This window comes from Heptranchias perlo, chromosome 13 (assembly GCF_035084215.1).
Source record: "Heptranchias perlo isolate sHepPer1 chromosome 13, sHepPer1.hap1, whole genome shotgun sequence".
In the NCBI taxonomy this organism is placed as follows: Eukaryota; Metazoa; Chordata; class Chondrichthyes; order Hexanchiformes; family Hexanchidae; genus Heptranchias; species Heptranchias perlo.
The window spans coordinates 8,892,082-8,920,018 of NC_090337.1; the positions used below are offsets into that span (position 1 = coordinate 8,892,082).

Sequence of the window (27,937 nt, forward strand, 5' to 3'; positions counted from 1 at the left end):
CCCAGAATTGGAGCAGCACGGAGATCGCGGAGGGTTGTAAGGGCTGGAGGAGGTTACAGAGATAGACAGAGATAGCGGTATCACACCCGACTGTGCCCTCCAACACTGACCGCGCTGGAGTTTGCAGGAGCAGCGGGTGGGCGCCTCACCTGCATGGTCCAAGGAGGGTACAAGTTCCACTGCGGGCACATCTCCGGCACCAGCCCAGGCATCCACCCAACGGTCCTGCTAATCTGCTTCAACTTAAAAGATATATATAAAATTCTTCGGGATTCAGGCCAGTTGCTGGGCCAGGCCCTCACTGGTGTGGTCCACACATGCCCTTGGAGAGACAGGTATCCTCCACTCACTTGGCATACCAGCTACCACTGATACACTGGTCCCACTTAGACTCATAGGCCCCGATATTACCAGGGAGGCGGGATGGCAACGGGGTGGGGGGCGACTGGGCATGTGGGTAACCCTTCCAGTGAAATTGGTCCGTTCCCCACCTGATCACGGGTAAATTGAAGGCACTTACCTTGGCTTCCGGGTTTCCCGTCGTCTACCTGTGCAGCGGGCTGTCAGCTGGAGGAGCCCTATTTAAAGGGGCAGTCCTCCAATGCTGCTCCTGCAGCAAACAACCAAAAGTACAGAATGGAGCAGACTGGGGAAAGGCTGCTCCCAGATTTAACGATGCCTCACTCCAGGTCCTACTGGATGGGATGAGGAGGAGGAGGGATATTTTCTACCCAGCAGACGGGAGGAAGTGGCCTGCCTCTGCCACCAAGAAGGCGTGGCTCGAGGTGGCAGAGGAGGTCACCAGCAGCAGCAACGTCTCCCGCACCTGGATCCAGTGCAGGAAGTGCTTCAATTACCTAACTAGGTCAGCCAAAGTGAGTAAACTTACTCATTCTCCTAAATTCCGTCTTCCACATCACCGCCCCCACTCCACAACTCCTTCTGCACTGCCAACACTACTCTATCACATCACTCCTCATACCCACTCAAACCTCATCGTCAACTTACCTGCACTTACTCACCTCCCCAGTACTCATCCCACCACTACCACTCAACCTAATCCTCATACAATGTCATGGCTCTGTCTCATACTCACCCTCTGATGCATCTCTTTCACGGTCAGCCTCACCCAAACCAATGCATTCAGATGTTGGCCACGTCACCATCCCTCACTCACGCCTCTCTACTTTCTCCCCTTACAGAAGAGAGCCCAGAATGCGCGGGAGAGGGCAAAGACCGGAAGGGGGGGGCCGCAACATCAGGTTGTCCTCACGGACGCGGAGCAGGAGGCTCTTGAACTGAGCCACACCCTCGAGACGCCGAGACTGTCACCCGACAAACAGCTGGTGACAGCACTTTAACATTCAGCACTCACAATAGCAAATGATGTTAACATGCCTTGCCATCTTCAGCACCTCAAAATCTGTCATCATGCTTAATATTGCCTTCTGTTCTCTTACAGGGCCTCCAGCGACCGCCGTGATGGCAGAGGGCGATTCCTCAGAGGACCTGCCGGCCTCTGAGGGGGCACCGTCACATCTGAGCAAGCCATCCACCAGCGCAGATACACACACCTCGGTGGGTCCCCGTCCTCACTTAGTTGGGGTTGTACATGGTGAGTCACCACACACGTGAGCACGAGCAGATGCTGATGGCAGGGGCAGCTGTGGAGAGTCCGCATCAGTGGGAGCATTCTTCTCCAGGCTCTGCTCAGCTGGACACAGATGCTCAACCCTGGGGGCCATCCTTTAAAAGGAGAATGATTGAGTGGCAGCAGCACATTTGCGAGGTGCTGGAACATGTGCCACGCGCACTCTCCACAATCACGGAGAAGATGGAGGAGTCCAACTCCTGCATGAGTGGAATGGTGGCACCGGTACAGGAGAGGATCGCCGAGATACTGTCACAGGGACGTGAGGGCATCTCTGAGATAGTGTCGTGGTAAGTGCGGGAATGTCTGTGATGAGGGAAGGCTAGCCTCCATCGAGCTTCAAGCACGGCTCACCAATGAGTCCATTGAGGCCCTGACAAAAGTCCTTTGGACTCAGGGTGAGCAATTTTCTGCCGCCTGAAACAGGCAGGCAGATAGATACACTAGCACTGGCCTTACGAGGCTTCACACGTCGTCCAAACTGTCATCCAGCAGGTTGTTGGAGTGAAGTGGGCCTGGCCTAGGAGAGGGATGATGGCGAAAGGGAACATGGAAGTGGGGACGCCACTCAAAGCGCCCCCACGTCTCACCCGTTGACCCCCCCTCAACAAGTACCCGCAATGCTGCCTCCTCTCCAGGTGGTCGAGTCTGCCCCTGCACAGGTGCAGGTGGAGCAGTCTTTGGAGGGGCCCTCACGGGCACCGAAACCCAGAGGGCATTGGCCCAAAGCACCTAATCGGTCAGGACATGAACAAGAGCAACCTGTCACTACCTCTGCTGCAGCCACAGGGGAAGCACCACGTAGAAGTAGTCGGAAGCGTACGGCAAAGGTTTTGTGAGCACAAAGGGGATTCACAAGGGTGTTTGACAGTTTGTCATGTTTTTTATTTACATTTGATTTTTGTTAAGGGCACATTAAATATTATTATTGTCACCACTACTGCCATGTCTTGGCCATTCTTGACTGGCTTGTGTAATAAGTCCCTTTCATGAGGTTCACCATAAACACCCACACTTGATGCCACCCATTGGGTCACTCTATAGTGGGTGTATGTGTAGTTGCACGACTATTTTGTGCAGGGGGCGGGGGAGGGGGCTGGTGTGGCCGCTCCTCTGTCCAGGTGGTGAGGACTGGACTCTTCATAATGTCTGATGTTAGAAGAACCGTTCACATATATCAGTGACTCCCTGGCCTCATGAGCAGCCAGGTGAGCCGCTGTTCTGCCCATGGGTTGCTCCTCCTCCTCAATATGGGTGGCAGATGTGGATGGGGCCTCCTCCAGTGGCACCCTCTCTGTTGTGCCATGTTGTGCAGGGCACAACAGGCGACTATAATGCGTCCCACTCTGTCAGGTGCGTATTGAAGCGTTCCCCCAGAACGATCAGGGCACCTGATGTGCATCTAGAGCAGCCCTATAGCATGCTCAATTGTACACCTGGTGGCTGTCGTTATATCAACGCTGTTGCTCGGTGGCAGGGTTCCTCAGAAGTGTCATGAGCTATGTGTGCAGGGGGTATCCCTTGTCCCTGAGGAGCCAGCCCTTGCGGGTGTTCGGTGCGTGGAAGAGGGGCGGGATGTTGGACTCCTGGAGGATGGTGGAATCGTGGCGGCTGCCAGGGTATCTGGCGCACACGTGAAGGAATCTCTTGCGGTGGTCACAGGTGAGCTGAGTGTTGATGGAGTGATAGCCCTTCCTGTTGATAACAGTCCTGGCTCACGTGGAGATGCTCGTATTGCTATATGGGTGCAATCGATTACACCCTGCACCCGTGGGAAGCCAGCCACAGCGTGGAATCCCACTGCCCTCTCCGTCTGACTGTGGTCGTCCATGGGGAAGTTGATGTAGTGCGAGGCCCTGCGAAACAAGCCGTCGGTGACCTGCCTTATGCAATTGCGTGCAGACACTGAGAGACCCCGGCGATGTCCCCAGTGGTACCCTGGAACGATCCGGCGGCGAAGAAGTTGAGGGCAGTGGTGACTTTGACAGCGACAGCTGCTCGGGTCAGCAGGGAGCAGCTAGGCATGAAGGAGGCTGCAGATCTCCGCGGCTACCTGGTGACTGACTCTGAGCCTCCGTATGCACTGCTCCTCAGAGAGGTCCAGGAAGCTGCCCTCAGTCTGTAGACCCTGTGGCGAGGTTAGTGCCTCCTGCGACGCCACTCTCTCTGCGGTTGCCCTCCCTGCTGGTGTGCAGGTGTCTGTGGCGCAGCACTGTGTTGTGGAGCTGCACGTGGCAGAGGTGGACGGCGTGCCTGGCGAGGCTGGTGATGTTGCTCGTCCTCGGATGAAGTGGTGAATGCAGCTATGGTGCCCCCCCATCCTGATGGTGTGAGTTTGAGGGGGTCTGCAAAGTAGGTAAATGTGTTTGCACAGCAGAGTTTAGGGTATAAATTAAGAATTTTGAGTGGAAAGACAAAGGTGTTGCAGCCAAAACTTTGTCTGAAGTGACAGAGTGCCCTGCTGCAATAAATGAGGTTTTCCCCCCACTTGTCAAATAATCCTTTGCATCTCCCACTGGCTGCTGGCTGAAACACGTCTGCTCCAACAGGGAGTGTTTCCCACAGCACGGGAAACACGCTGAGGATCCTTCAAAATTGCACCCCTGCCAAAATCTCCAGTCAATGAGGTCTGTCAAGTACCTCAAGTAGCTAAATAACTATGTAAAGTAGCATCCCGCCAGCTTTAATTGTCGGTGGGAGTCCCGCATGCGGGAGCTGCGCGCGCACCCGAACGCATCATTGGGGAACCCGGAGGTCAGCGGGCTGGAGCCGGGCTCCGAACCCACTCCGGGATTCCCCTATTTTAGGAGCCCCCCCCACCCCGCCCCCAATGCACCCGCTTGGCCATCTGAAAATCGGCCCCATAGAATCATACAGCACAGAAGGAGGAGGCCATTCACTCCATCGTGCCTGTGCCGGCTCTTTGAAAGAGCTATCCAATTAGTCCCCAGCCCCCTGCCCTTTCCTCATAGCCTTGAAAGTTTTTCTTTTTCAAGTATTTATCCAATTCGCTTTTGAATGTGACTGTTGAATCTGTTTCCACTGCCCTTTCAGATCATAACAACTTGCTGCATAAAAACGTATCTCCCCTCTGTTTTTTTTGCCAATGATCTTAAACCTGTGTCCTCTGATAACCCTCCTGTCAGTGGAAACAGTTTCTCCTTATTTACTCTATCAAAATCCATCATAATTTTGAACACCTCTATTAAATCTCCCCTTAATCTTCTCTGCTCTGAGGAGAACAACCCCACCTTCTCCAGTCTCCTCATATAAGTGAAGTCCCTCATCCCTGGTACTTGAGAAGTAGGAACTCCCACCTTGGGGAATTCCCTACCCCTGGCTCCACCACCCCCTGGTTGTTACTGGCCTTGTCAGGTGTGGACAGAAGTTCCAACTCTTCCAAGGCAAAGAGGGAACATCTGGAAACTACTGGCGTAACATTTCCCTGGGAGTTCCACTGGTCTTCTGCTGGATTAAGACATGATGTGGAGATGCCGGTGATGGACTGGGGTGGACAAATGTAAGGAATCTTACAACACCAGGTTATAGTCCAACAGTTGGACTATAACCTGGTGTTGTAAGATTCCTTGGATTATGACAGGCAGAAACTTGCAGAAACTCAGGACTTTGAACCTTTCTTATGTTGTTCCATCAAATTTCCCACGTGGCTTGGTGAGTAAAGGGTTTGGTGAAGACTCCACTAGAAAAAGGTTAAGTCGTCATTCATCCCATTGTTGCTTATGGGATCTTGCGCATGGAATGGCTGTCACACCTGCCTATGTAACAACAATCATTGAAATTCAAAGTAAATCATTGTGTGTGAAGGGTTTTGAGATATTTCGGAGAGATGCGTTGCAATGCAGTGTAAACCCAAGTCTTTCTTTGAACACCATATCATTGCGCAATATAATCAATTAACCTGTGGGGTCGGCATGTGCTGCGAGGGATAATAAATGCTTTATCAAATCTGTATAAAATTCCTAATGGTTTATGGCCTTAAGAAAACAAACAGAGGAATTCCTACAAGTGGATTAGCGTGTTGATAACTGTTATCATACGCACTGGAATGCGCTACCTGAAAAGTCGGTGAAAGCAGATTCAATAATAACTTTCAAAGGGGAATTGGATAAATACTTGAAAAGGAAAAATTTGCACGGCTATAGGGAAAGAGCAGGTGGGAGTGGGACTAATTGGATGGCTCTTTCAAAGAGCCAGCACAGGCACGATGGGCTGAATGGCCTCCTTCTGTGCTGTATGATTCTAAGGTAATTTCAATCCTCATATTATGCAGGTGATCATCTCAGTAATTTTTGCCTCTTCTAAAGAGGCAAATGCTGCAACAGCGATGAAATATTGGGGTAGATTTTTGTCTTTCCCTCTTGGGTGTTAAGCAATGCCTGGGCGGAGAGCAGAGAGAGAATTCTCGCTGTTATTACAATTATCTCATGAGGAAGTCAGAAAATTATAAGAAACTTTTGAGAAGAGAAGAGAGACCCTTTGGGTGTGCCTGTAATAGGTATAGCATCTGTCAATCGACTACCGGCATGCATTAGGTTTTAATTGCACTATGGCGCTGAAAGTAGCTCTAATATTACAGTAATAAAGATCTTCAAACGTCATGATTAGCTTTTATTACTGCAATATTAATCATGAACGACTAAATTAAATACCTAAAACACGTTACCTAGAAATAAAAAAATTACTCTTTGCCTGTGCTCAAACATTTGTCCTATCTTCCTCCTATTCCCTCTTCTTTCTCTCTCTTTCCTTTTCTTTTAACTTCACTCTTTTATTTCCGCTCTATTGTACCTCTTTAATCTTTTAAGTTTAAATTCTTTCACCTACCTTTTTTGACTGCCTTCCTATTTGAAAGGTGACAGTATTGTTTAAATGTGGTTTCATGGGCTGCAAACTGGCTTTAAAGGCTGGTTTCACAACCAGTGGAAAGCCCGACATCTTGTAGGTTGACCTAGCCGCGTCATAACTGTCACCAGTTCGATCAGATCCAAACAAGCCCCCTCATCCCACAGCCCAATATCATCCGGATAAGGAGATGGAGAAAGAGGAGGAGCAGGAGGAGAACAAGAACAAGAGAGAGCACTGCTAATGTCAAAGATGTCTCAAAGATCAGAGAATGAAATGGACATTGAGCGGGAGCAAAGAATATAGAGTAAATGGAAAGAATAGTTGATATTTGACTTTTGAAAGCAGGAGGAAACAAATAAAGCACCTTGGGATGCTTTTGTGCATTAATTGTGCCGGGGGAGAGAGTTCCAGAGGGTCGAGTGGCTGGGACAGTAGCTGCCCATGGTGGAGTGAAAAGAACATAGGCCTAGGCCAGTACTAGAGGAGATTAGAGTGTAAACAGGGATGTTGGGTTGAAAGAGCTCACTGAAGTAGGGTGGGACAGAGATGGGATTGAATGGGAACATTAAACATCATGAAAACTAAACATTAAACATGATAAGAGTAGATAGGGAGAAACTGTTTCCAATGGCAGAAGGGTCAATAACCATAGAACCATAGAAAAGATACAGCACAGAAGGGGGCCATTCGGCCCATCATGTCCGCGCCGGCTCGAAGAACAACCAGGTGCCCATTCTAATCCCACCTTCCAGCACCCGGTCCGTAGCCCTGCAGCTTACAGCACTTTAGGTGCAGGTCCAGGTACTTTTTAAAAGAGTTGAGGGTCCCTGCCTCTACCACCAATTCGGACAGCAAATTCCATACACCCACCACCCTATGGGTAAAAAGGTTTTCCTCATGTCCCCTCTAATCCTTCCGCCAATCAGCTTAAATAGATGTCCTCTAGTTCTTGAACTCTCCACTAGGGGAAACAGGTACTTTCTGTCTACTCTATCTGGGCCCCTCATAATTTTGTACACCTCAATCAAGTCTCCCCTCAGCCTCCTCTGCTCCAAGGAAAACAACCCCAGCCGATCCATTCTCTCCTCATAGCTGCAATTTTCAAGCCCTGGCAACATTCTTCTAAATCTTCTCTGCAATCTCTCCAGAGCAATTACGTCCTTCCTGTAATGTGGTGACCAGAACTGTGCACAATACTCCAGCTGTGGCCTTACCAGCATTTTATATAGTTCCATCATTACATCCCTGCTTTTGTATTCTATACCTCGGCTAATAACGGAGAACATTCCGTATGACTTCTTCACAACCTTATCTACCTGTACTGCCACCTTCAGGGACCTGCGCACATACACTCCAAGGTCTCTCACTTCCTCTACCCCTCTCAATGTATTCCCGTTTGCTGCGTATTCCCTTTTACTGTTTGCCCTCCCTAAGTGTATAACCGCACACTTCTCCGGGTTGAACTCCATTTGGCACTTTTCCGCCCACTCCACCAACCCATTGATATCTTCTTAGAGTCCACAGCTATCTTCTTCCCTATCAACTACATGGCCAATTTTTGTGTTTAACCAGAGGATACAGATTTAAAATAAATGTTGAAAAAGTCAGAGGGGAGATGAGGAGAATTTTTTTTTAACGCAGCGATCTGTTATGATCCGGAATGCACTGCCTGAAAGGGCGATGGAAGCAGATTCAATAGTAATTTTCAAAAAGCAGGACAAATCCAATCCGGCCAATTACCGCCCCATCAGTCTACTTTCAATCATCAGCAAAGTGATGGAAGGAGTCATCAATAGTGCTATCAAGCGGCACTTACTCACCAATAACCTGCTCACCGATGCTCAGTTTGCGTTCCGCCAGGACCACTCGGCTCCAGACCTCATTACAGCCTTGGTCCAAACATGGACAAAGGAGCTGAATTCCAGAGGTGAGGTGAGAGTGACTGCCATTGACATCAAGGCAGCATTTGACCGAGTGTGGCACCAAGGAGCCCTAGTAAAATTGAAGTCAATGGGAATCAGGGGGAAAACTCTCCAGTGGCTGGAGTCATACCTAGCACAAAGGAAGATGGTAGTGGTTGTTGGAGGCCAATCATCTCAGCCCCAGGACATTGCTGCAGGAGTTCCTCAGGGCAGTGTCCTAGGCCCAACTATCTTCAGCTGCTTCATCAATGACCTTCCCTCCATCATAAGGTCGGAAATGGGGATATTCGCTAATGATTGCACAGTGTTCAGTTCCATTCACAACCCGTCAGATAATGAAGCAGTCCATGCCCGCATGCAGCAAGACCCAGACAACATCCAGGCTTGGGCTGATATATGGCAAGTAACATTTGCGCCACACAAGTGCCAGGCAATGACCATCTCCAACAACAGAGAGTCCAACAATCTCCCCTTAACATTCAACGGCATTACCATTGCCAAATCCTCCACTATCAACATCCAGGGGGTCACCATTGACCAGAAACTTAACTGGACCAGCCACATAAATACTGTGGCTACAAGAGCAGGTCAGAGGCTGGGTATTCTGTGGCGAGTGACTCACCTCCTGACTCCCCAAAGCCTTTCCACCATCTACAAGACACAAATCAGGAGTGTGATGGAATATTCTCCACTTGCCTGGATGAGTGCAACATCACTCAAGAAGCTCGACACCATCCAAGATAAAGCAGCCCGCTTGATTGCCACCCATCCACCACCCTAAACATTCACTCCCTTCACCACCGGCGCACAGTGGCTGCAGTGTGTACCATCCACAGGATGCACTGCAGCAACTCGCCAAGGCTTCTTCGACAGCACCTCCCAAACCCGCGACCTCTACCACCTAGAAAGACAAGGGCCGCAGGCACATGGGAACAACATCACCTGCATGTTCCTCTCCAAGTCACACACCATCCCGACTTGGAAATATATCGCCGTTCCTTCATCGTCGCTGGGTCAAAATCCTGGAACTCCCTTCCTAACAGCACTGTGGGAGAACCTTCACCACACGGACTGCAGCGGTTCAAGAAGGCGGCTCACCACCACCTTCTCAAGGGCAATTAGGAATGGGCAATAAATGCTGGCCTTGCCAGCGATGCCCACATCCCATGAATGAATTTATAAAAAAAAGGGAATTGGATATACACTTAAAAAGGAAAAATATTCAGGGGTACGGGGAAAGAGCAGGGGAGTGGGGCTAATTGTGTAGAATTGGATAATTCAAAGAGCTGGCACAGGCACGATGGGCCAAATGGCCTCCTTCTGAGCTGTATGATTCTATGATCAGAGAATGAGAGAGCGGGTGAGGAAATGCTGAGAATATCGGGATAGATTTTACAAAGTAGTGCTCCAGGCATAGGCAAAGGTTAGCAGATGGAAAATCATGTGGGATGCAACGACTTTGTGCTGAATTACCAGTAAATGCTTCTGTCATGTGAAACTCTGCACCAGGAGTGCGACTTGTAAAGCCCTAGTCCATTTTCTCTCCAGGAACTGATACATTGGAGATCATGGAGAAAATGGAGGCTGTCCTCTCCCCATTAATGAAATCACTGGAATGTGTTACAAAAAGACAAGTATAGAGCATGTAGGATCATTCTACAACCGAGTGGTGTATAACCTCTATTCTAAACAAGTTTGAAGTGTGGGGGCAATTTTAACTTTTACCGATGGTGTACACGATTAATAAGCTAAAGCAGAAGACACGATAAAAACTTCTCAGGACGTTTCTGCCCACACCTACCCCAAATCCACCAAACAATTGGTGGGGGTGCGGCAAAACGAATAGAAAATCTAACCCACTGATCAGAAAATTGGGAGCGCCACGTATCGGGCACAACGACCACCATGCCTGATTCTGTGATCTACGCTCCCGCTGGGCGAAACTCCAAACCAGGAGTGCAGTCTCGCAGCTTTGGTTGATTATGCGCGTCAAGTTCAAATTGCCCATCATTTCGAGCCGAAGTCACGTCAGAAAGGTTGGAATGAAGGAGAACTATTAGTGTGAAGGTGAGGGGTAAACAAATACTTGGGAGAACATTTCATTCAAATATTGTTCGACTGGCTCAGAATTTATCTGATGGGCAGCAAGTTTTGTACTCTGGTGTACTTTCGCTGCTGTATCGCCCCATACCCAGACAGGCAGGCAGGCAAAATATAATTAAACTTTAACTAACTGTACCGGCTATTATGAAGATGCCATGGATCAGTCACTTGTGGGTTGCTAAATCACAATGAAATCATTGATGTGTTTTTTTCCTCTTTCAAATTTACGTATGAGCTCATTATTAGTTATTAAAATACATATTTGCCCAAAGGCTTGTTTGTATCTTTGCAGTTCACAAAGACAGTACGGTGCCTGTAAATTTGTCTTTTTTTTCTGTCCAATCATGCTTCTGTTCCTATTCTAACGTTCCAACAATAACCTTATCGGTCGCTTAATGAGAAATAAAAAGGTCACATTTGAAAGTGTAAGTGGTTCTTCAACTTCTCGAACCTGGGCCTGAACAGCTGTTAAATTATCAGCTTTCAATGATTCTTCAACAGTGGGTCACTTTGCATGATTTTCTCAAGAGACGCCTTCACTGTTTTTACCTACATTTTCACTAAAGTTCCTTAATTCATTTTTTGACCTGGATAACTGTTCAAAGAAGTGCTAAACATTGGCATATAGTCCATCTCCCCACATATTTCAGCAATTTTTTTTTACACAATACATTTATTGACAAAAGGAATGAGCATCCCTAAATTGGCAATCTCACTCCAAGAAGATGGTTTGTGTGGGAAATGGAATTGTCACACTGTTCTAGTAGGGGCTGCTCTTCTGAGGCTTCGGTAGTATGGAAGGAGCTTCACTCTGAATCTGCCAATCTCAGCCAGCGCTCACTGGTATCACTCTCAGCTCTGAGGCAGAAGGTCGTGGGTCCAAGTTCCACTCTAGAGACCTGAGCATGTAATCCACGCTGCCACCCCTGAGGGAGTGCTGCAGTATCAGAGGTGCCGTCTTTCAGATGAGACATTAAACCAAGGCCTTGTCTGCCCTCTCAGGTGGACGTACAAGATTCCATGGCACTATTTAGAAGAACAGCTGGCCAGTATGTATCTCTCAACCAACATCACCAAAAACAGATTATCTGGTCATTATCACATTGATTTTATGGGGCCTTGCTGTGTGCAAATTGGCTGCCGCATTTCCTACATTACAGCAAAGACTATACTTCAAAAGTACTCTCTTGGTTGTTAAGCGCTTTGGGGCATTATGAAAAGCGCTTATATAAATGCTAGTCTTTCTTTCTTTCTATGCTATTGCATGACCTTGGAATGCTTGAGGCCAACACAGGGCCCTTAACATTGGAAAGTGTTGCGTTTCCCAATAGCAAACCCATCACCTTCACATAAGCATAAAAATTCACAACTCTCTTAAAAATATTCTGAATGATAATATTTACCATTTGTTTGCTCTCCCCAGCAAAAGCGGTGTCTACGTAAAGTCGTCCAACAGCTTTATCCATGTTGTTATTGACGTAATTTGCGCACTTTCTCCACACTGTGCTCTCTGATGTGGTGCCATAAAGTGCCTGTGTGAAACAAAACAACAAATCTAAGAGAACTAGCACATTTGAAGGGCTGATTACTTGAGGCCGGGACTGACCTCAACAAAATGGCTGCCAACTCGGCGTAAGAGACCCAAAATGGAGGAGAAATAGATTGAATTTTTAATCACCTTTTTCAGAGTAGTTAGTTGTGTGAAATGCTTTCAGTATAATTTTTCATTTTAAACTCATTGGGGTAGATTTTGACTTTCTGTGATAGCATAAAACAGGTGATAGCAAATCGGCGGCCCACTTTACATCTCTCCCGATTTTTATTTCTGTCCAAAAATTACCTCACACATCTAAATATTATTAAAATATCTTGCTTAGAACGTGCATTTCCTGCCTTCAAAATTTACTTCCTGCTGTCATGATTTTTGGTTACAGTTTTTACGCTGTTAACACTTACCACTATAAATTACTATGTCAACAATTCCATTCTATCCCTATGTTCTTATATGGATAGATTTTTGGACTCTAGCAGAATCAAGGGATATGGGGATCGGGCGGGAAAGTGGAGTTGAGTCGAAGATCAGCCGTGAGCTGATTGAATGGCGGAGTAGACTCGAGGGGCAGTATGGCCTACTTCTGCTCCTATATCTAATGTACTCATTCAGTTTTGTAATGTCAACTGTCATGGTGTAATTGCAGACTCTGGCCAATAGATGGCACTTATGAGTATTTAAAAGAAATATACGACTCACCTTACGGAAAGCTGCTCTTGTCTCCTTGTAGGCAGAGCTCAGACTACCCACGAGATCCATTACTTGTCTCCATATGATATAGTTTTGAATATCCCTGCAGATCACGTAAGCAAATTATGTTATGAGCCAGTTGCTTTAACTTTTTTTCATTATCTTCAATTTTCTCCCCTCCTTTCCTGACCCCTGGCTGGAGTACTGTTCCATAAGTGTCAATAGTCCGTCAGTGCCTCACTCAAGTGGCTTTTCTCCATGTGTGAGCTTAGGCAACGAGTGCTGGCAGGTTATTTTGTGGGGCAAGGCATCACAAATGACCATCACAAAGGAATCCTGTCCTCAAATGACATCCATGCACCACAACACTTTCTGATAGGAGTCCCTACCTCTGTAACCTCCTCCAGCCCTACAACCCTCCAAGAACTCTGCGTTCCTTCAACTCTGGCCTCTAATGCATTTCCCACTTCCTTCGACTCGCCATTGGTGGCCGTGCCTTCAGGTGTCTGAGCCCTGAGCCTCTCTGCCTTTAACATGCTCCTTAAAACCTATCTCTTTGACCAAGCTTTTAGTCACCTGTCCTCATGTCTCCTTTGGCTCAGTGTCAATTTTTGTCTTATTACCCTCCTGTGAAGCGTCTTGGGACCTTTTAACTACTTTAAAGGCGCTATATAAATGCAAGTTGTTGCTGTTGAATAGAAATCAGGAGTGGCTTTTCCTCACTCCTTTAGCCGAGTATCCTGGCCTATTATCTGAAGCCAACTGTAGCACTCCAAGTGCTAAGCCAGTTGAGAAAGGTTCAGTTCCATTAGTGCTCTTTCTCACACATACACTGAGCCAATCATTGCTTTTTCCATACATACCTGGGCTTATATTTAGCGAGAATAGGTGCCAGTTTCTTAAGATAATCTGGTGCATAAACAATGACTGGTTCTGAACCCGTCACCTCCAGAGACACAGTGGAGAGGATTTGATTGACGAAACCAATCCAGTTGAATAGCTAAATCAAGAAAAAAAATTGTAAACATAACTTGTCATGCACAAATTTGTTAGAAAAATATTACAACTGCATCCTTTCACTCAGCACAGACTTAACAAACCTTTACACTCTAACATTTTTTCTAAAGATTGGATGTCAAGTGAAAAAAAAAAATCAGGAAATAAAAAGCCGGTGTCAGTAAAAGTGACCACGAAGCTGTCGGATTGTCGTAAATAAACCCCAACTGGTTCACTAATGTCCTTTAGGGAAGGAAACCTGCCTTCCTTACCCGGTCTGGCCTAACGTGGTTGACTCTTAACTGCCCTCTGAAGTGGCCTTGCAAACATTCTCACCAACACCTTCTCAGGGCTTGTAGTGATGGGGCAATAAGTGTTGGCCTAGCCCACGACGCCAATATCCCGAGAACGAATAGAGAAAAAAAAAGGCTGACCCAAACTCCAAGTTTACAGCTCTTTGCACTTTTTATGGGTTCCTGTTACTTACAGACTACAATAACCTGAATTCACATCTTATAATTTCCTTGGAATAATTCCAGTCCTAATAAACATTATACACAAAACAGTATGTATTCCCATAAAGGCAACAATGAGAAATGTTTTGAAAAGAAAAGATAGAATTGAAAAGCAAAGAAGTTATGTTAAACTTGTATAGAACCTTGGTTAGACCACACTTGGAGTACTGTGAACAGTTCTGGTCTCCATATTATAGAAAGGATGTAGAGGCACTGGAGAGGGTGCAAAAAAGATTCACAAGGATGATACTAGAACTGAGAAGATATCCTTATCAGGAAAGGCTGAACAGGTTGGGGCTCTTTTCTCTAGAAAAGGGAAGGCTGAGGGGTGACCTGATAGAAGTCTTTAAGATGATGAAAGGGTTTGATAGGGTAGACGTAGAGAAAATGTTTCCACTTGCGGGGGAGACCAAAACTAGAGGTCACAAATATAAAATAGTCGCTAATAAATCCAATAGGGAATTCAGGAGAAAGTTCTTTACCTAAAGAGTGGTAAGAATGTGGAACTCGCTACCGCAAGGGGTAGTTGAGGCAAACAGCATGGATGCATTTAAGAGGAAGCTAGACAAGCAAATGAGGAAGAAAGGATTAGAAAGATATGCTGATAGGGTTAGATGAAATAGGGAGGGAGGAGGCTCATGTGGAGCATAAACAATGGCATGGGTCAGTTGGGCCGAATGGCCTGTTTCCATGTTGTATTTTCGATATAAATCCATGTTTTGTAAATATACTGGGCGGGGGTGGAGGGAGCAAGAGGGTAAATATCTATTGGCCAGAAGTTACTATTGGTAGCATATAACTATAAGATTGTCTGTCCATTATTTTAACGCAAGTGTTCAGCCATTTACTGCAAACAGGTCAACAAAAGCTAAGAGGTAAATTGAAGCCAATAGAAATGAAAATAGGGAGAAATGTAACAGTGTAGTTGCAGGCTCTATCCAGAGGGTGTTGGTGTGGAGCAAGTTGATTGAGTCTCTCTCCCAATTTTGTCGCCATCTTGTATACAAAGAAACTTATATTCATCAAGTGACCGTAGGCGACATCATAGGCAATTTACCAGTAGAATCACAGAATTTTACAGCATGGAAGGATACCATTTAGCCCATCGTGGCTGTGCTGGCTCTTCGAAAGAACTATCCACTTAGTCTCCTTCTACTGTCCTTTTTACATTTTTCTTTTCCAATTATTATCCTCTTCCTTTGAAAAAATGATTCTGGATTCTGGTAAGCCATTCCATGTCCTAACACTCCTCTGCATAAAAAAAACCTCCTAATCTCTCCCTTTGTTGCAATTGGTGATAATCTTTAAATGTATATTAGCATACAGACATTAAAGCTTAAATTGATTACTGCCTTTCTTAAAATGTTGTCTACAGAATATCATATTAAGTGTTTGGCTACTAATATCGCACATTGAAATTTTGAGGTCAGACATCTATGACAAATTATGACAAAAAAATCCTTTTCTTTCGCTTCATTTCAATATTATTTGAATACTTCTATGGAAACAACGAGTATTGGACGGGTTGAAATTTCTACTCACACTATTTTGTAGTAGGTTCAAAATGTTAAAATAACACACACACAGAAATTTGACTTGAGTATGTTAATTGGTCTGCCAAAAGTAGCACACAGAGGAATTTCAACCTCCCAGGGGTGTTGGCTTGGAATTATTAATTAAACGCAACAACAGGAGCTAATTAACAGCCACAGTTTCAATTTTTAACCCGGAATACTCCAGTACAACCTTGTAATTTCAACCATGCAATGCACATTAAAGTTGGTTACGCTGCTGAGCAGTTTAAAAAGTTAATCTCAATTCTTTGCTAGCTTTTCATTTTTAAATGGAGTCACGTCTTTTAAAAACATAGAATTACATAGAATGTACAGCACAGAAATAGGCCATTCGGCCCAACATACAAGTCATTAATGCTGGCCAACACTGATCAGTGCACAGATACAGCATGCTGCTTTCGCCAATGCATCTGGTAAACTTTTCAACTTCCTCGGGACAACATAGTCTCTGGAATTACTGGTTGGCGATGTTAGCTCAATATGTTTGTAGGACATTCCTTTGTCTGATTTTTTAAACAGACATAAAGGGGGCAATTTTAACCTAACTCGACTGTTGGGATCGGGTGGAATGCCGGTTTTACACACACCCAGTGACTTCAACGGATAATAAAATTGGGCGGGGTGTAAATCTCGCATTGTACCCGATCCTGTCAGTTTCCCGACGGGTGGGTTAGGTTAAGATTGCCCCCAATAATTCATCTAAAACAAACAGACTATTGCCTGCACTATAATAGCAATGTCGTGCGAACTCCTTAAATGTTCATCTGCTAAAATTGCCAGTAGCAATTTTTAAGGCTCAAATCTGCATTTCATGCATTAGGCGGTCAAGTGAGATGCAGCATTATTCGAAACGCGGACCTTGCTGACTAATGGGACGATCCCAGAGAGCTCTGTGACATCGGAATCCGAACGGGCTGATCCAATGCACTCGTGCCCTCTGACAATGGAACATTTCCGCTCCGTCACTTTCCCCTGTGCTACCCCTGCCCGTGGCACAGCTGGATTGCTGCAGCGGGAAGCCATGAGGTCACCAGCTGATGGAGGCCTCCTGCCAATTGTGGGGCTCCTGCAGCCATGTAGTTCACTGGCCCCTCAAAACTGAAACTTTTCTGACACCTTTCCCTCTCACAGACTCTCGTAGGCTCCATAAAAGTCCTTAACAGGATTGAGTCTGAACTGTACTGTACTGCATTCAGTTCTGGGCACCGCACCTCAGGAAGGATATATTGGCCTTGGAGGGGGTGCAGCACAGATTCGCCAAAATAATACCGATGATAAAAGGAGTAAGTTATAAGGACAGGTTGCATAAACTAGGCTTGTATTCCCTTGAATATAGAAGATTAAGGGGTGATCTAATTGAGGTGTTTAAGATGATTAAAGGCGTTGATAGGGTAGATAGAGAGAAACTATTTCCTCTGGTGGGGGAGTCCAGAACAAGGGGGCTAAAATTAGAGCTAGGTCATTCAGGGGTGATGTCAGGAAGCACTTCTTCACACAAAGGGGAGTGGAAATCTGGAACTCCCCCTTCCCAAAAAGCTCTTGAGGCTGGGGGGTCATAGAAATATAGAAAACAGGAGCAGGAGTAGGCCATTCGGCCCTTCGAGCCTGCTCCGCCATTCAATATGATCATGGCTGATCCTCTATCTCAATACCATATTCCCGCTCTCTCCCCATTCCCCTTGATGCCTTTTGTGTCTAGAAATCTATCGAGCTCCTTCTTAAATATATTCAGTGACTTGGCCTCCACAGCCTTCTGTGGTAGAGAATTCCACAGGTTCACCACCCTCTGAGTGAAGAAACTTCTCCTCATCTCAGTCCTAAATGTCCTACCCCGTATCCTGAGACTGTGACCCCTCGTTCTGGACCCCCCAGCCGGGGAAACATCCTCCCTGCATCCAAGTCTGTCTATCCTTATCAGAATTTTATATGTTTCAATGAGATCCCCTCTCATTCTTCTAAACTCCAGTGAATACAGGCCGAGTTGACCCAATCTCTCCTCACACGACAATATGTCAATTGAAAATTTCAAAACTGAGACTGATAGATTTTTGTTAGGCAAGGGTATTAAGGGTTACAGAAGCAAGGCGGGTAGATGGAGTTAAGATACAGATCAGCCATGATCTCATTGAATGACAGAACAGGCTCAAGGGACTGAATGGCCTACTCCTGTTCCTATTTTCCTACGAACAGACTCAATATGGTTCCAAGAGCGTTTAAGTCCACAGCACAAAACTGATTGAGAAAGAATTTGGCAGTCTTACTGAATGAGACAAGAGCACAAACCCTGTAGGCTGTGGTTAGAGAGGTGCAGTCCAGTCAGTGTTAAATGCTGGTTTTAGCCGAAAGCGTATATTGGGACTGGAAGTGCTGAGTTACTTTCGCGTTGTAAAACCTCAGCTAATAGCAAACGCACGGTTAGTTCGCCATTGGCTGCATTTGAAATATCTTCTCAGCAGGAAAGGAATCCCACATTTTCAAGAGTGTTGTGAACTGTTGTTTTTCAATTTTTTTTTAGTTTTCCTGATGGACAAAAGCCATTGGATAGAAAGATAAATGAGGGAGAACGTAGGAATTGCTAGACGAAATGAGACCAAGGTCCATCTAGTTCATCTTCGACCATCCTGCTAGTCGCATAATACAATGATAATGGAGTTGTTGACTAATCATAGCAATCTTGTTACGCAAGATAAGGGCTCACGAGGTTGGGGGTAATATATTAGCATGGATAAAGGATTGGTTAGCAGAGAGAAAACAGAGAGTAGGAATAAACAAGTCATTTTCATGTTGGCAGACTGTAACTAGGGGAGTGCCGCAAGTATCAGTGCTTGGGCCTCAGCTATTTACAATCTATATTAACGACTTAGATGAAGAGATTGAGAGTAATGGAGCCAAGTTTGCTGATGATACAAAGCTAGTTGGGAAAGTAAGCTGTGAGGAGGACACAAAGGCCCCGATAATACCAGGGAGGCGGGTTGGCAGCGGGGGGTCGACTGGGCGCGTGGGTAACCCGCCCAGTAAAATGGCGGGTTCCCAATGCGATTGCGAATAAATTGAAGTTACTTACCTTGGCTTCTGGGTTTCCCATTGGAGACCTGCGCAGTGGGTGGACTGTGCACCCGCATCACAGGCTGTCAGCTGGAGGAGCCCTATTTAAAGGGGCAGTCCTCCAATGCTGCTCCTGCAGCAAACAGCCAAAATTACAGCATGGAGCAGCCCAGGGGAAAGGCTGCTCCCAGGTATAATGATGCCCCAACTCCAGGTCTTACTGGATGGGGTGAGGAGGAGGAGGGTGATCTTCTATCCGGCGGACAGGAGGAAGTGGCCTGCCTCTGCCACCAAGAAGGCCTGGCTCGAGGTGGCAGAAGAGGTCAGCAGCACCAGCAACATATCCTGCACCTGGATACGGTGCAGGAAGTGCTTCAATTACCTAACTAGGTCAGCCACAGTGATCACACTTACTCATTCTCCTACACTCTGTCTTCCACATTCCCGCCCCCACCCCACAACTCCTTCTGCGCTGCCAACACTACTCTATCACATCACTCCTCACGCCCACTCAAACCTCATCCTCAACTTACCTGCACTTACTCACCTCCCCAGTACTCATCCCACCACTACCACTCAACCCAATCCTCATATAATCTCATGGCTCTGTCTCATACTCACCCTCTGATGCATCTCTTTCACGGTCACCCTCACCCAACCTGCCACTACCTCTGCTGCAGCCACAGGGGATGAATCACGTATGAGTAGTAGGAAGTGTAAGGCAAAGGTTGTGAGCACAAAAGGGATGCACAAGGGTGTTTGACGGTTTGTCATGTTTTTTATTTATATTTGATTTTGGTTCAACTCACATTAAATATTATGTTGTCACCACTACTGCCACGTCTTGGCCATTCTTGACTGGCTTGTGCAATAAATCCCTTTCATGAGTTTCTCCATGAGCATCCACACTTGATGCCGCCCATTGGATCACCCTACAGTGAGTGTATGTGTAGTTGCACGATTATGTTGTGCAGGTGCCTGTGGCGCAGCACTGTGTTCTGGAGCTCCACGTGGCGGAGGTGGACGGCATGCCTGGCGAGGCTGGTGATGTTGCTCATCCTCAGATGAAGTGATGAATACAGCCTTGGCACCCCCCTATCCTGACGGTGTGAGTTTGAGGGGGTCCACAAAGTAGGTAAATGTGTTTGCACAGCAGAGTTTAGGGTATAAATTAATACTTTTCAGTGAAGAGACAAAGGTGCTGCAGCCAAAACTTTGTCTGAAGTGACAGAGTGCCCTGCTGCAATAAATGAGGTATTCCCCCCAACTGTTGAAAAATCCTTTGCATCGCCCACTGGCTGCTGACTGAAACACGTCTGCTCCAACAGGGAGTGTTTCCCACATCACGGGAAACACGCTGAGGATCCATGAAAATTGTACCCCTGCCAAAATCTCCAGTCAATGAGGTCTGTCAAGTACCTCAACTAGGTAAGCAAGTATTTAAATTGTCATCCCGCCGGCTTTAATTGCCGGTGAGAGTCCCGCATATGGGAGCTGTGCGCGCACCCAAACGTGTCACTGGGGAACCCGGAAGTGGGCGAGTTGGAGCCGGGCTCCGGACCCGCTCCGGGATTCCCCGATTTTACAAGCCACCCCGCCCCCAACGCACCCGCTCGGCCATCCTAAAATCGACCCCAAAGAATCTGCAAAGGGATATAGACAGGTAAAGTGATGGACAAGAAGGTGGCAGATGGAGTATAATGTGGGGAAATCTGAGGTTATTCACTTTGGTAGGAAGAATAGAAAAACAAAATATTTTTTAAATGGTGAGAAACTATTAAATGTTAGTGTTCAGGGAGATTTGGGTGTCCTTGTTCAAGAAACACAATAAGTTAGCATGCAGGTACAGTAAGCAATTAGGAAGGCAAATAGCATGTTGGCCTTTATTGCAAGGGGGTTGGAGTACAAGAGTAAGGAAGTCTTACTACAATTGTACAGGACTTTGGTAAGACCTCACCTGGAGTACTGTGTACAGTTTTGGTCTCCTTATCTGAGAAAGAATTTACTTGCCTTAGAGGCGGTGTAAAAAAAGGTTCACTAGATTGATTCCTGGGATGTGAGGATTGTCCTATGAGGAGAGAGATTGAGTAGAATGGGCCTATACTCTCTGGAGTTTAGAAGAATGATCTCATTGAAACATACAAGATCTTCTGAGGGGGCTTAACAGGGTAGATTCTGAGAGGTTGTTTCCTCTGGCTGAAGAGTCTAGGACTAGGAGTCATAGTCTCATGATAAGGGGTCGGCCATTTAAGCCTGAGACGAGGAGGAATTTCTTCACTCAGACAGTTGTGAACCTTTGGAATTCTCTACCCCAGAGGGCTGTGACTTCTGAGTAGTTGAGTATGTTCAAGGTTGAGATGGAGAGATTTTTGGGGTCTAGAGGAATCAAGGGATATGGTGATAGGGCTGGAAAGTGGAGTTGAGGTCGAAGATCAGCCATGACCTTATTGAATGTTGGAGCAGGCTTGACGGGGCCGTAGGACCTACTCCGAAACCTATTTCTTGTGTTCTTATCAATCTCTATCAATCAGTCTACAACAGATCCAGACATGACGCAAGGAAAACCCCCAGTCCTGGACAGCTTTGGGAACCACAAGTCCAAAGTCCCCTTTTTCCTCCCAAGCATGTCACACTTACCACATGTCATGTCTCAAATAACTCAGATACTGTATCCCGAAATGTTATTTTCTGAAAGAAATCTTAACTAATTTACATTAGAAAGCGATACCAGGATGCTGGTCTAACGCAGCATAAAAGCACCTCTTGATGCTGACACTGGGTACCAATGTGGGAAAGTCTATACTCCCTACCCACTGGCATCTGTGACTTTGACAAAGCACACAATTTCATTCAAGAAAGCAACTTACCGTAGCATTGACTTCTAGAGAGAAGTTATTGGCCACTTGGGACAAAATCATTTTGTTGTAGAGTTGATTGGGATCAGTTCTGTCTTCAGATTTAGTTGTTGCCTATCAAATAAAATATTTAAGTATGAATATTCCTTTTATTCACTTTCAAAATTACCATCAATCTTGGAGTATAATACTCATTTTCTTCAACCAATAATTGTCCAAAAGTGGACAGTGCCTATTATTGGATGTCAGCTGTGGCTCACTGTGTAGCACTCTCACCTCTGAGTCAGAAGGTTGTGGGTTCAAGTCCAACTCCAGAGACTTGAACACATAATCTGACAAAGACAGCGCAGTACCGAGGGAGTGCTGCACTGTTGGAGGTACTGTCTTTCGGATAAAACGTTCAATCGAGGTCCCATCTGCCCTCTCAAGTGGATATAAAAGATCCCATGGCACTATTTCGAAGAAGAGCAGGGGAGTTCTCCTCAGTGTCCTGGGCAATAGTTATCCCTCCACCAACATCACTAAAACAGATTATCTGATCATTACCTCATTGCTGTTTGTGGGATTTGCTATGCGCAAACTGGCAGCTGGGTTCCCTACATTCCAATAGTGACTACACTTCAAAAGTACTTAATTGGCTGTAAAGCGCTTTCAGACATTCTGAGGTCATGAAAGGTGCTATACAAATGCAAGTCTTTTTTTCTTAAAAATGGACATTTGCAAGAGATTCAAGTACAGAATGATGTACCGATTTTTTTTCGGAACACCCCCAAAACTTTCACAGTAGCTTCATTCATCTGGAACTCTATTGCCTACAGCTCACTCAACCAGCTGAAGCCTCTCTGTTACTCCATATCTCTTGTGGGGGCACACAGCTGAGTACTTTATGCTAACAGTTCGGTAGGCAAAGGTGGGCGGCGTATTATACACCGATGCATTTTTCCTCAAATTTGTGGTCGCAATTATAAACAAAGACTAATGGTAATCAAACCTGCAGGTCATTTCATTTTACAAATTCTATCTTGAGCATGCAGAGCACTGTTGAGAAATTGTACTACAGAGCTGAAGTACACTTAAGGGATGCCTTTATCACAGATCGATTGAAGAGGCTTTCCGTATTTTAAAAATTTAATTTCACCCCTCCGTCGCTGTAGCAACGCTGGGTGCCAGGAATGAAACAGGCAAAACCCGTCGGGTAACACATGTCTCTCATTCGAATATCATTTCAATATGCCCGTCCCAATGTGGTACTAAAGGCCACCTGTCCCCTCTGGGTGTGGAAATGGGGTGGGGATGTGTTGGAGTGCACTCTTCACCCCATCCACCCCAGCTCCGCTCAGAAACCTGCGGAGAGAGGACAAAAAATCACAGCCATGGTTTATACATACAACATACCACCAGGGGTTTATATGATATGTGCTACCGTAAAAGAATTATCAACATATTTAAATTAATTAATATTTTACAGGCATATCATTGCATTTAATGAACTTCTACTAGCCACTCCAAGGTTTCATTGTTGAGTCATGATAAACCTCTACTAACCTTTCATAAAACCGCCTTAGAAAATTCCTTTGTTTATCACCTACAATGATTTTAGGTGCCAGGCATAATGATCAGATAATCTGTTTTAGCAATGTTGGTTGATGGATAAATATTGACAAAGGCACCAGGGAGAACTCCCACGCTCTTTTCCAAATAGTGCCATGGGATCTTTTACATCCACCTGAGAGGGCAGACGGAGCCTCAGTTTAACATCTCATCCAAAAGACAGCACCTCCAACATTGCAGCCCTCCCTCAGTACTGCACTGCAGGGTCAGCTTTGATTTTGTGCTCAAGTCTCTGGAGTAAGGAATTGAACCCACAACCTTCTGACTCAGAAGCAAGAGTGCTACCCACTACGCCACAGGATCAGGAGTATAGACCTTATTTTTCCTCCTTCCCAGCCTAGAAGTTAAGGCCGATAACAGCAACGCTACCACCCCCTATCCCCTGCCTCCCCCTAACTCAGGTCTGTTGGCTTCTTGCTTTGTATGGCTTCGTTGCCCACTGGGGAATGCACTTGCAGCCCAGGGTTTCTTATCTGGATGTGTGAGGAGCATAATCACTAGAGTCCTATATTTACTAGAGTTTAGAAGAATAAGAGGTGATCTCATCGAAACATATAAAATTCTAACAGGACTAGACAGACTAGATGCAGGGAGGATGTTCCTGATGGATGGGGAGTCCAGAACCAGGGGTCACAGTCTCAGGATACGGGGAATGCCATTTAGAACCGAGATGAGGAGAAATTTCTTCACTCAGAGGGTGGTGAACCTGTGGAATTCTCTACCACAGAAGGCAGTGGAGGCCAAGTCATTAAATATATTCAAGAAGGAGATAGATATATTTCTTAATGCTAAAGGGATCAAGGGATATGGGGAAAAAACAGGAACAGGGTACTGAGTTAGACGATCAGCCATGATCACTCTGAATGGCGTGGCAGGCCCGAAGGGCCGAATGGCCTACTCTTGCTCCTATTTTCTATGATTCTATAAGTGACAGTAAAAAAATAACAGAACTTACATTGGCTATATCTTTCTCCAGCTGCAGGACGGTATTCATTTCATTCTTGATTTCGGTATGAGACACGTTCAAACCTCTGTCCTTACGAACCAATGTAACCACATTGGCCATGAACACGGTGTAAGCTTCACATGCCTGTAGGGAAACAAAAGAAACAAATGAATACGGTCTTCCCTTCAAAAAATCCCGGGATCCTATCAGCTTTGTTAAAATAGTGGATCGTAATGCCTCGTAGTCTTTTCTTTTCTAGAGCAAACAGCCCCAGTCTGTTCAGTCTTTCCTGATAGTTATAATCTCTCAGTACTGGTGTCATCCTGATAAATCTTCTTTGCACCTTCTCCAGTGCCTCTATATCCTTTTCATAATATGGAGACCAGAGCTGTACATGGCACTCCAAGTGTGATCTATCCAAGCTTCTATATAAGTTTTAACATAACTTCTCTGGTTTTAAATTCCATCCCTCTAAAGAAATCAACCCTAGTGCTTTGTTTGCATTTCTTATGACTTTGTTAACCTACATTGCTACTTTTAATGATTTGTGTACCTCTAGATACCTTTGCTTTTCTACCCCATTTAAACTCTTATTTTCCAAGGAGTAGGAGGCCTCCTTTGTCCTCCTACCAAAATGCACCATCTCACACTTATATTGAAATTCATTTGCCATTTACACGACCATTCTGCAAGTGAGTTAATGTCTTCTTGTATTTTGTCACAGTGTTCCACATGATTAATATACTCCCCAATTTGGTGTCATCCACAAATTTTGATATTGTACTTCCGATACATGAGGGAGAAAGGAATAAAAGGATATGTTGATAGGGTGAGATGAAGTAAGGCAGGAGGAGGCTTGTGTGGAGCATAAATATAGAGGCGTTGGGGCAAATGGCCTTTCTCCGTGCTGTAAAGTTCTACGTAAACCTATGGATAGGAAGCTCACACAACCCCTGATTTCATCTCCTACGGAAACGGCTTAAAGTAATTTTATGAGCATTTTCTTTCCACAAACTGGATTCTCAACGCCATCTCTCGACATCCTGAACTCTTCCTTCTCATTTGTCCTTTTGATCACTGAATGCTTTCTAAATTGATTGCTTGCTGAATTTATGTGCTCATCAAGGTGAGGCACGAGAAAACTTTCCCACTTTAGGCACCCAGTGTCAGGTCTGGCACATTTCGATGCCGAGTAAAGCTTCTTCTGCTCTGGTCCAGCAATGTGCCTCGGCCCCAATGTAGAAATGCATAAAGAGATACTTGACCATATTAATGTAGAAATGCATGAACAGTTACTTGACCACAGTAAAGAAGAAATGCATGATGGATATTTGACCATGTTAACTCCTTGGCTCACATAATGGGGTAGCTACAGCACACACACACAGAAAGACACAGTTGTGTAATTATGTTTAAGCCATGGTATGTTGATAATTAAGTTGGCTGTGCAGGTGCTTAGTACTGTCTGGCCCCCCAGGCAGATAAGGGTATTGCTGACTATAAAATATAATGAGAATACAGTTTCTTGAGAGGCCATGTGGCCTTGAGACTGACTTCAGTCCTACTGATATCCTCCCTACATTCTTGAGCTGGTTAAGTGTGCTCAGGCCTACGAGGCATACGTGCCAATATAGGAATGAGCTATGGATGTCCAGAGGGGGCAGGCTCACTACTTGATTGACCAACTACCTGAACCAATAAAGAATGTACATGTACGCCCATATTCTATGACAACTGGGCATTGCTAATTAAACTGTATAAATGTGAACTGTTTCCTTTGTTCAGTGAAGAGGTTGTTCTGACCATGTTTTCAGAATACAGCTTCCCTTGTATACAAGTCAATTAAAGTAAAACTTTTCCCTTTGTGATACTGGTCTGAGTGTGTTAGTGCATTGATATAGTGTTAAATTTCGACACCAACTTCAGGAGAGCACCACTTGCTGAATGCGCCCACTGGGAACCAGGTTGACGCTGCATGAAGTTACTTCATGGACAGCCAACAGGTAGGGAAGGCTTCTTTCCCATCAGTCAGAGGTGGATTTAAACTTAGGTGCAAATATCTGGTGTCACCACTGCTTAATATCTCATCCTTTGTGCGTGTTTCAAAAAATGTATTATGTCAATTTGAAAGCAGCCTCCTACGCACTCAGATATCAGGATAATGTTGTGCGATAGAAAGTGCTAACTAGCCACAGATGTGGACAATGGTGACGCTGTGTTAGCCGCCTGCACTAATCTTAGTAGAAAACACCTTACATACAATACACGTGAAAGGACTTCACACGTGTATATTGATTTAACATTCTCCACCATACAGTGACCAAGGAAGTAAAGCACTTACAGCCATCAAAAAAAACACTCACACTCTGCTTTTCATCGTGACATTTCACCAACAAACGCACAGAAAAGGTTATAGTTCACACGCACAAGCTGTGCAAATACGAGTATTGAGATTACATTCCCAACGATGGTGTCCGTTATTCACTTGTTATTTGGGGACCAGTCGGGCAATTAGACACATCTGGAGTCCCATACGGCTAGCGTATTGGGCAACGCTGCATTAGGAGTGGTAGCAGCCTTGGGGAAAAGTGAAGATAGCGGGGGAGAAATTCGATAGGGCCTATTATTGGGCATAGGTAGCGCGTGATCCGCTATTGACCCGTGCCAAATGGCCCTTGCGCAGGCAGGACGAGAACTTCCTCCTGCCTCAGTACTCTACTGCAAACTGCATTCAAATCCAGGCCTTGCATGTCGATTCAATGCAATTTGCACTTTCAACCAGCAATCTCTTAAAGGCAGGCTGTCTCTTAAAATCTCTTAAAGGTAGCTGGTACTTGTTATTTGCTAAAAGTAACAGACTGCTGTCTGCACGAAGTCTGAACAGAAATCAGACATCACACACGTGAAACACAGATGCAGGTCGCATCCCTATGTTTAAACACTGATAATTTATATTAAAACATTGAATAAAGGTTGTGCACTACTAAATCACACATCCTCCAATCTGCATGCCAGACCTCACCAATCTGCTGATCTGAGTTTGTACCAGGCCTGCAAGAATATGTGCACCAAGATTCTCTGATAATGCACTAGAGGCCTTGGTGCAAGAGGTGGACAGAAGGACGGACATTTTATATCCGCCAAGGGGGGGTGGGGGGAGGGGGGGGGCAAGAAGCCCTCCAGACATATGCCCAAAAGGCAGTGGGAGGCAGTAGAGGACGAAGCTAATGCCAGACGCATAGCACCACGAACATGGATGCAGTGCATGCACTACACGCCCATCACCCACATACCAACAAACTCTTTCCATCAGTACTCACTCTTCCAATCAGGTGCTTCCTCTCATCCTTACACATTACCATTGTTTCAAGCTGCCCACCCACAACTCACAGGCCACACACACTGGCAGCTATTCAACCATGACAGGCACATCACCCAGACACACGCCCTCTTTCTCGCAGGAGAAGGTGGCGCATATCAGGAGGCAGCAAGTGACAGTGGCATTTAGCCCCTCAAGTCTGTTCCGCCATTCAATGAGATCATGGCAGACCTGTGACCTAACTTCATATACCTGCCTTAGACCCATATCCTTTAATACCCTTGGTTCACAG

General features: G+C 45.7%; 1 protein-coding gene across 3 annotated transcripts in view; it reads right to left on the minus strand.

Annotated features, from left to right (window-relative positions):
* The window catches only part of LOC137331258 (neprilysin-like), a 162,521-nt gene that overhangs the window by 34,748 nt on the left and 99,836 nt on the right, over window positions 1-27,937 (minus strand). For all 3 annotated transcript variants that reach the window (XM_067994920.1, XM_067994918.1, XM_067994921.1), the window contains exons 9-13: window positions 24,336-24,470; window positions 21,782-21,883; window positions 13,648-13,784; window positions 12,794-12,887; window positions 11,946-12,074 (exon numbers count right to left, since the gene is read on the minus strand). In XM_067994920.1, the coding sequence (XP_067851021.1) occupies window positions 11,946-12,074; window positions 12,794-12,887; window positions 13,648-13,784; window positions 21,782-21,883; window positions 24,336-24,470 (597 nt within the window). The remainder of the gene's footprint in view (window positions 1-11,945; window positions 12,075-12,793; window positions 12,888-13,647; window positions 13,785-21,781; window positions 21,884-24,335; window positions 24,471-27,937) is intronic.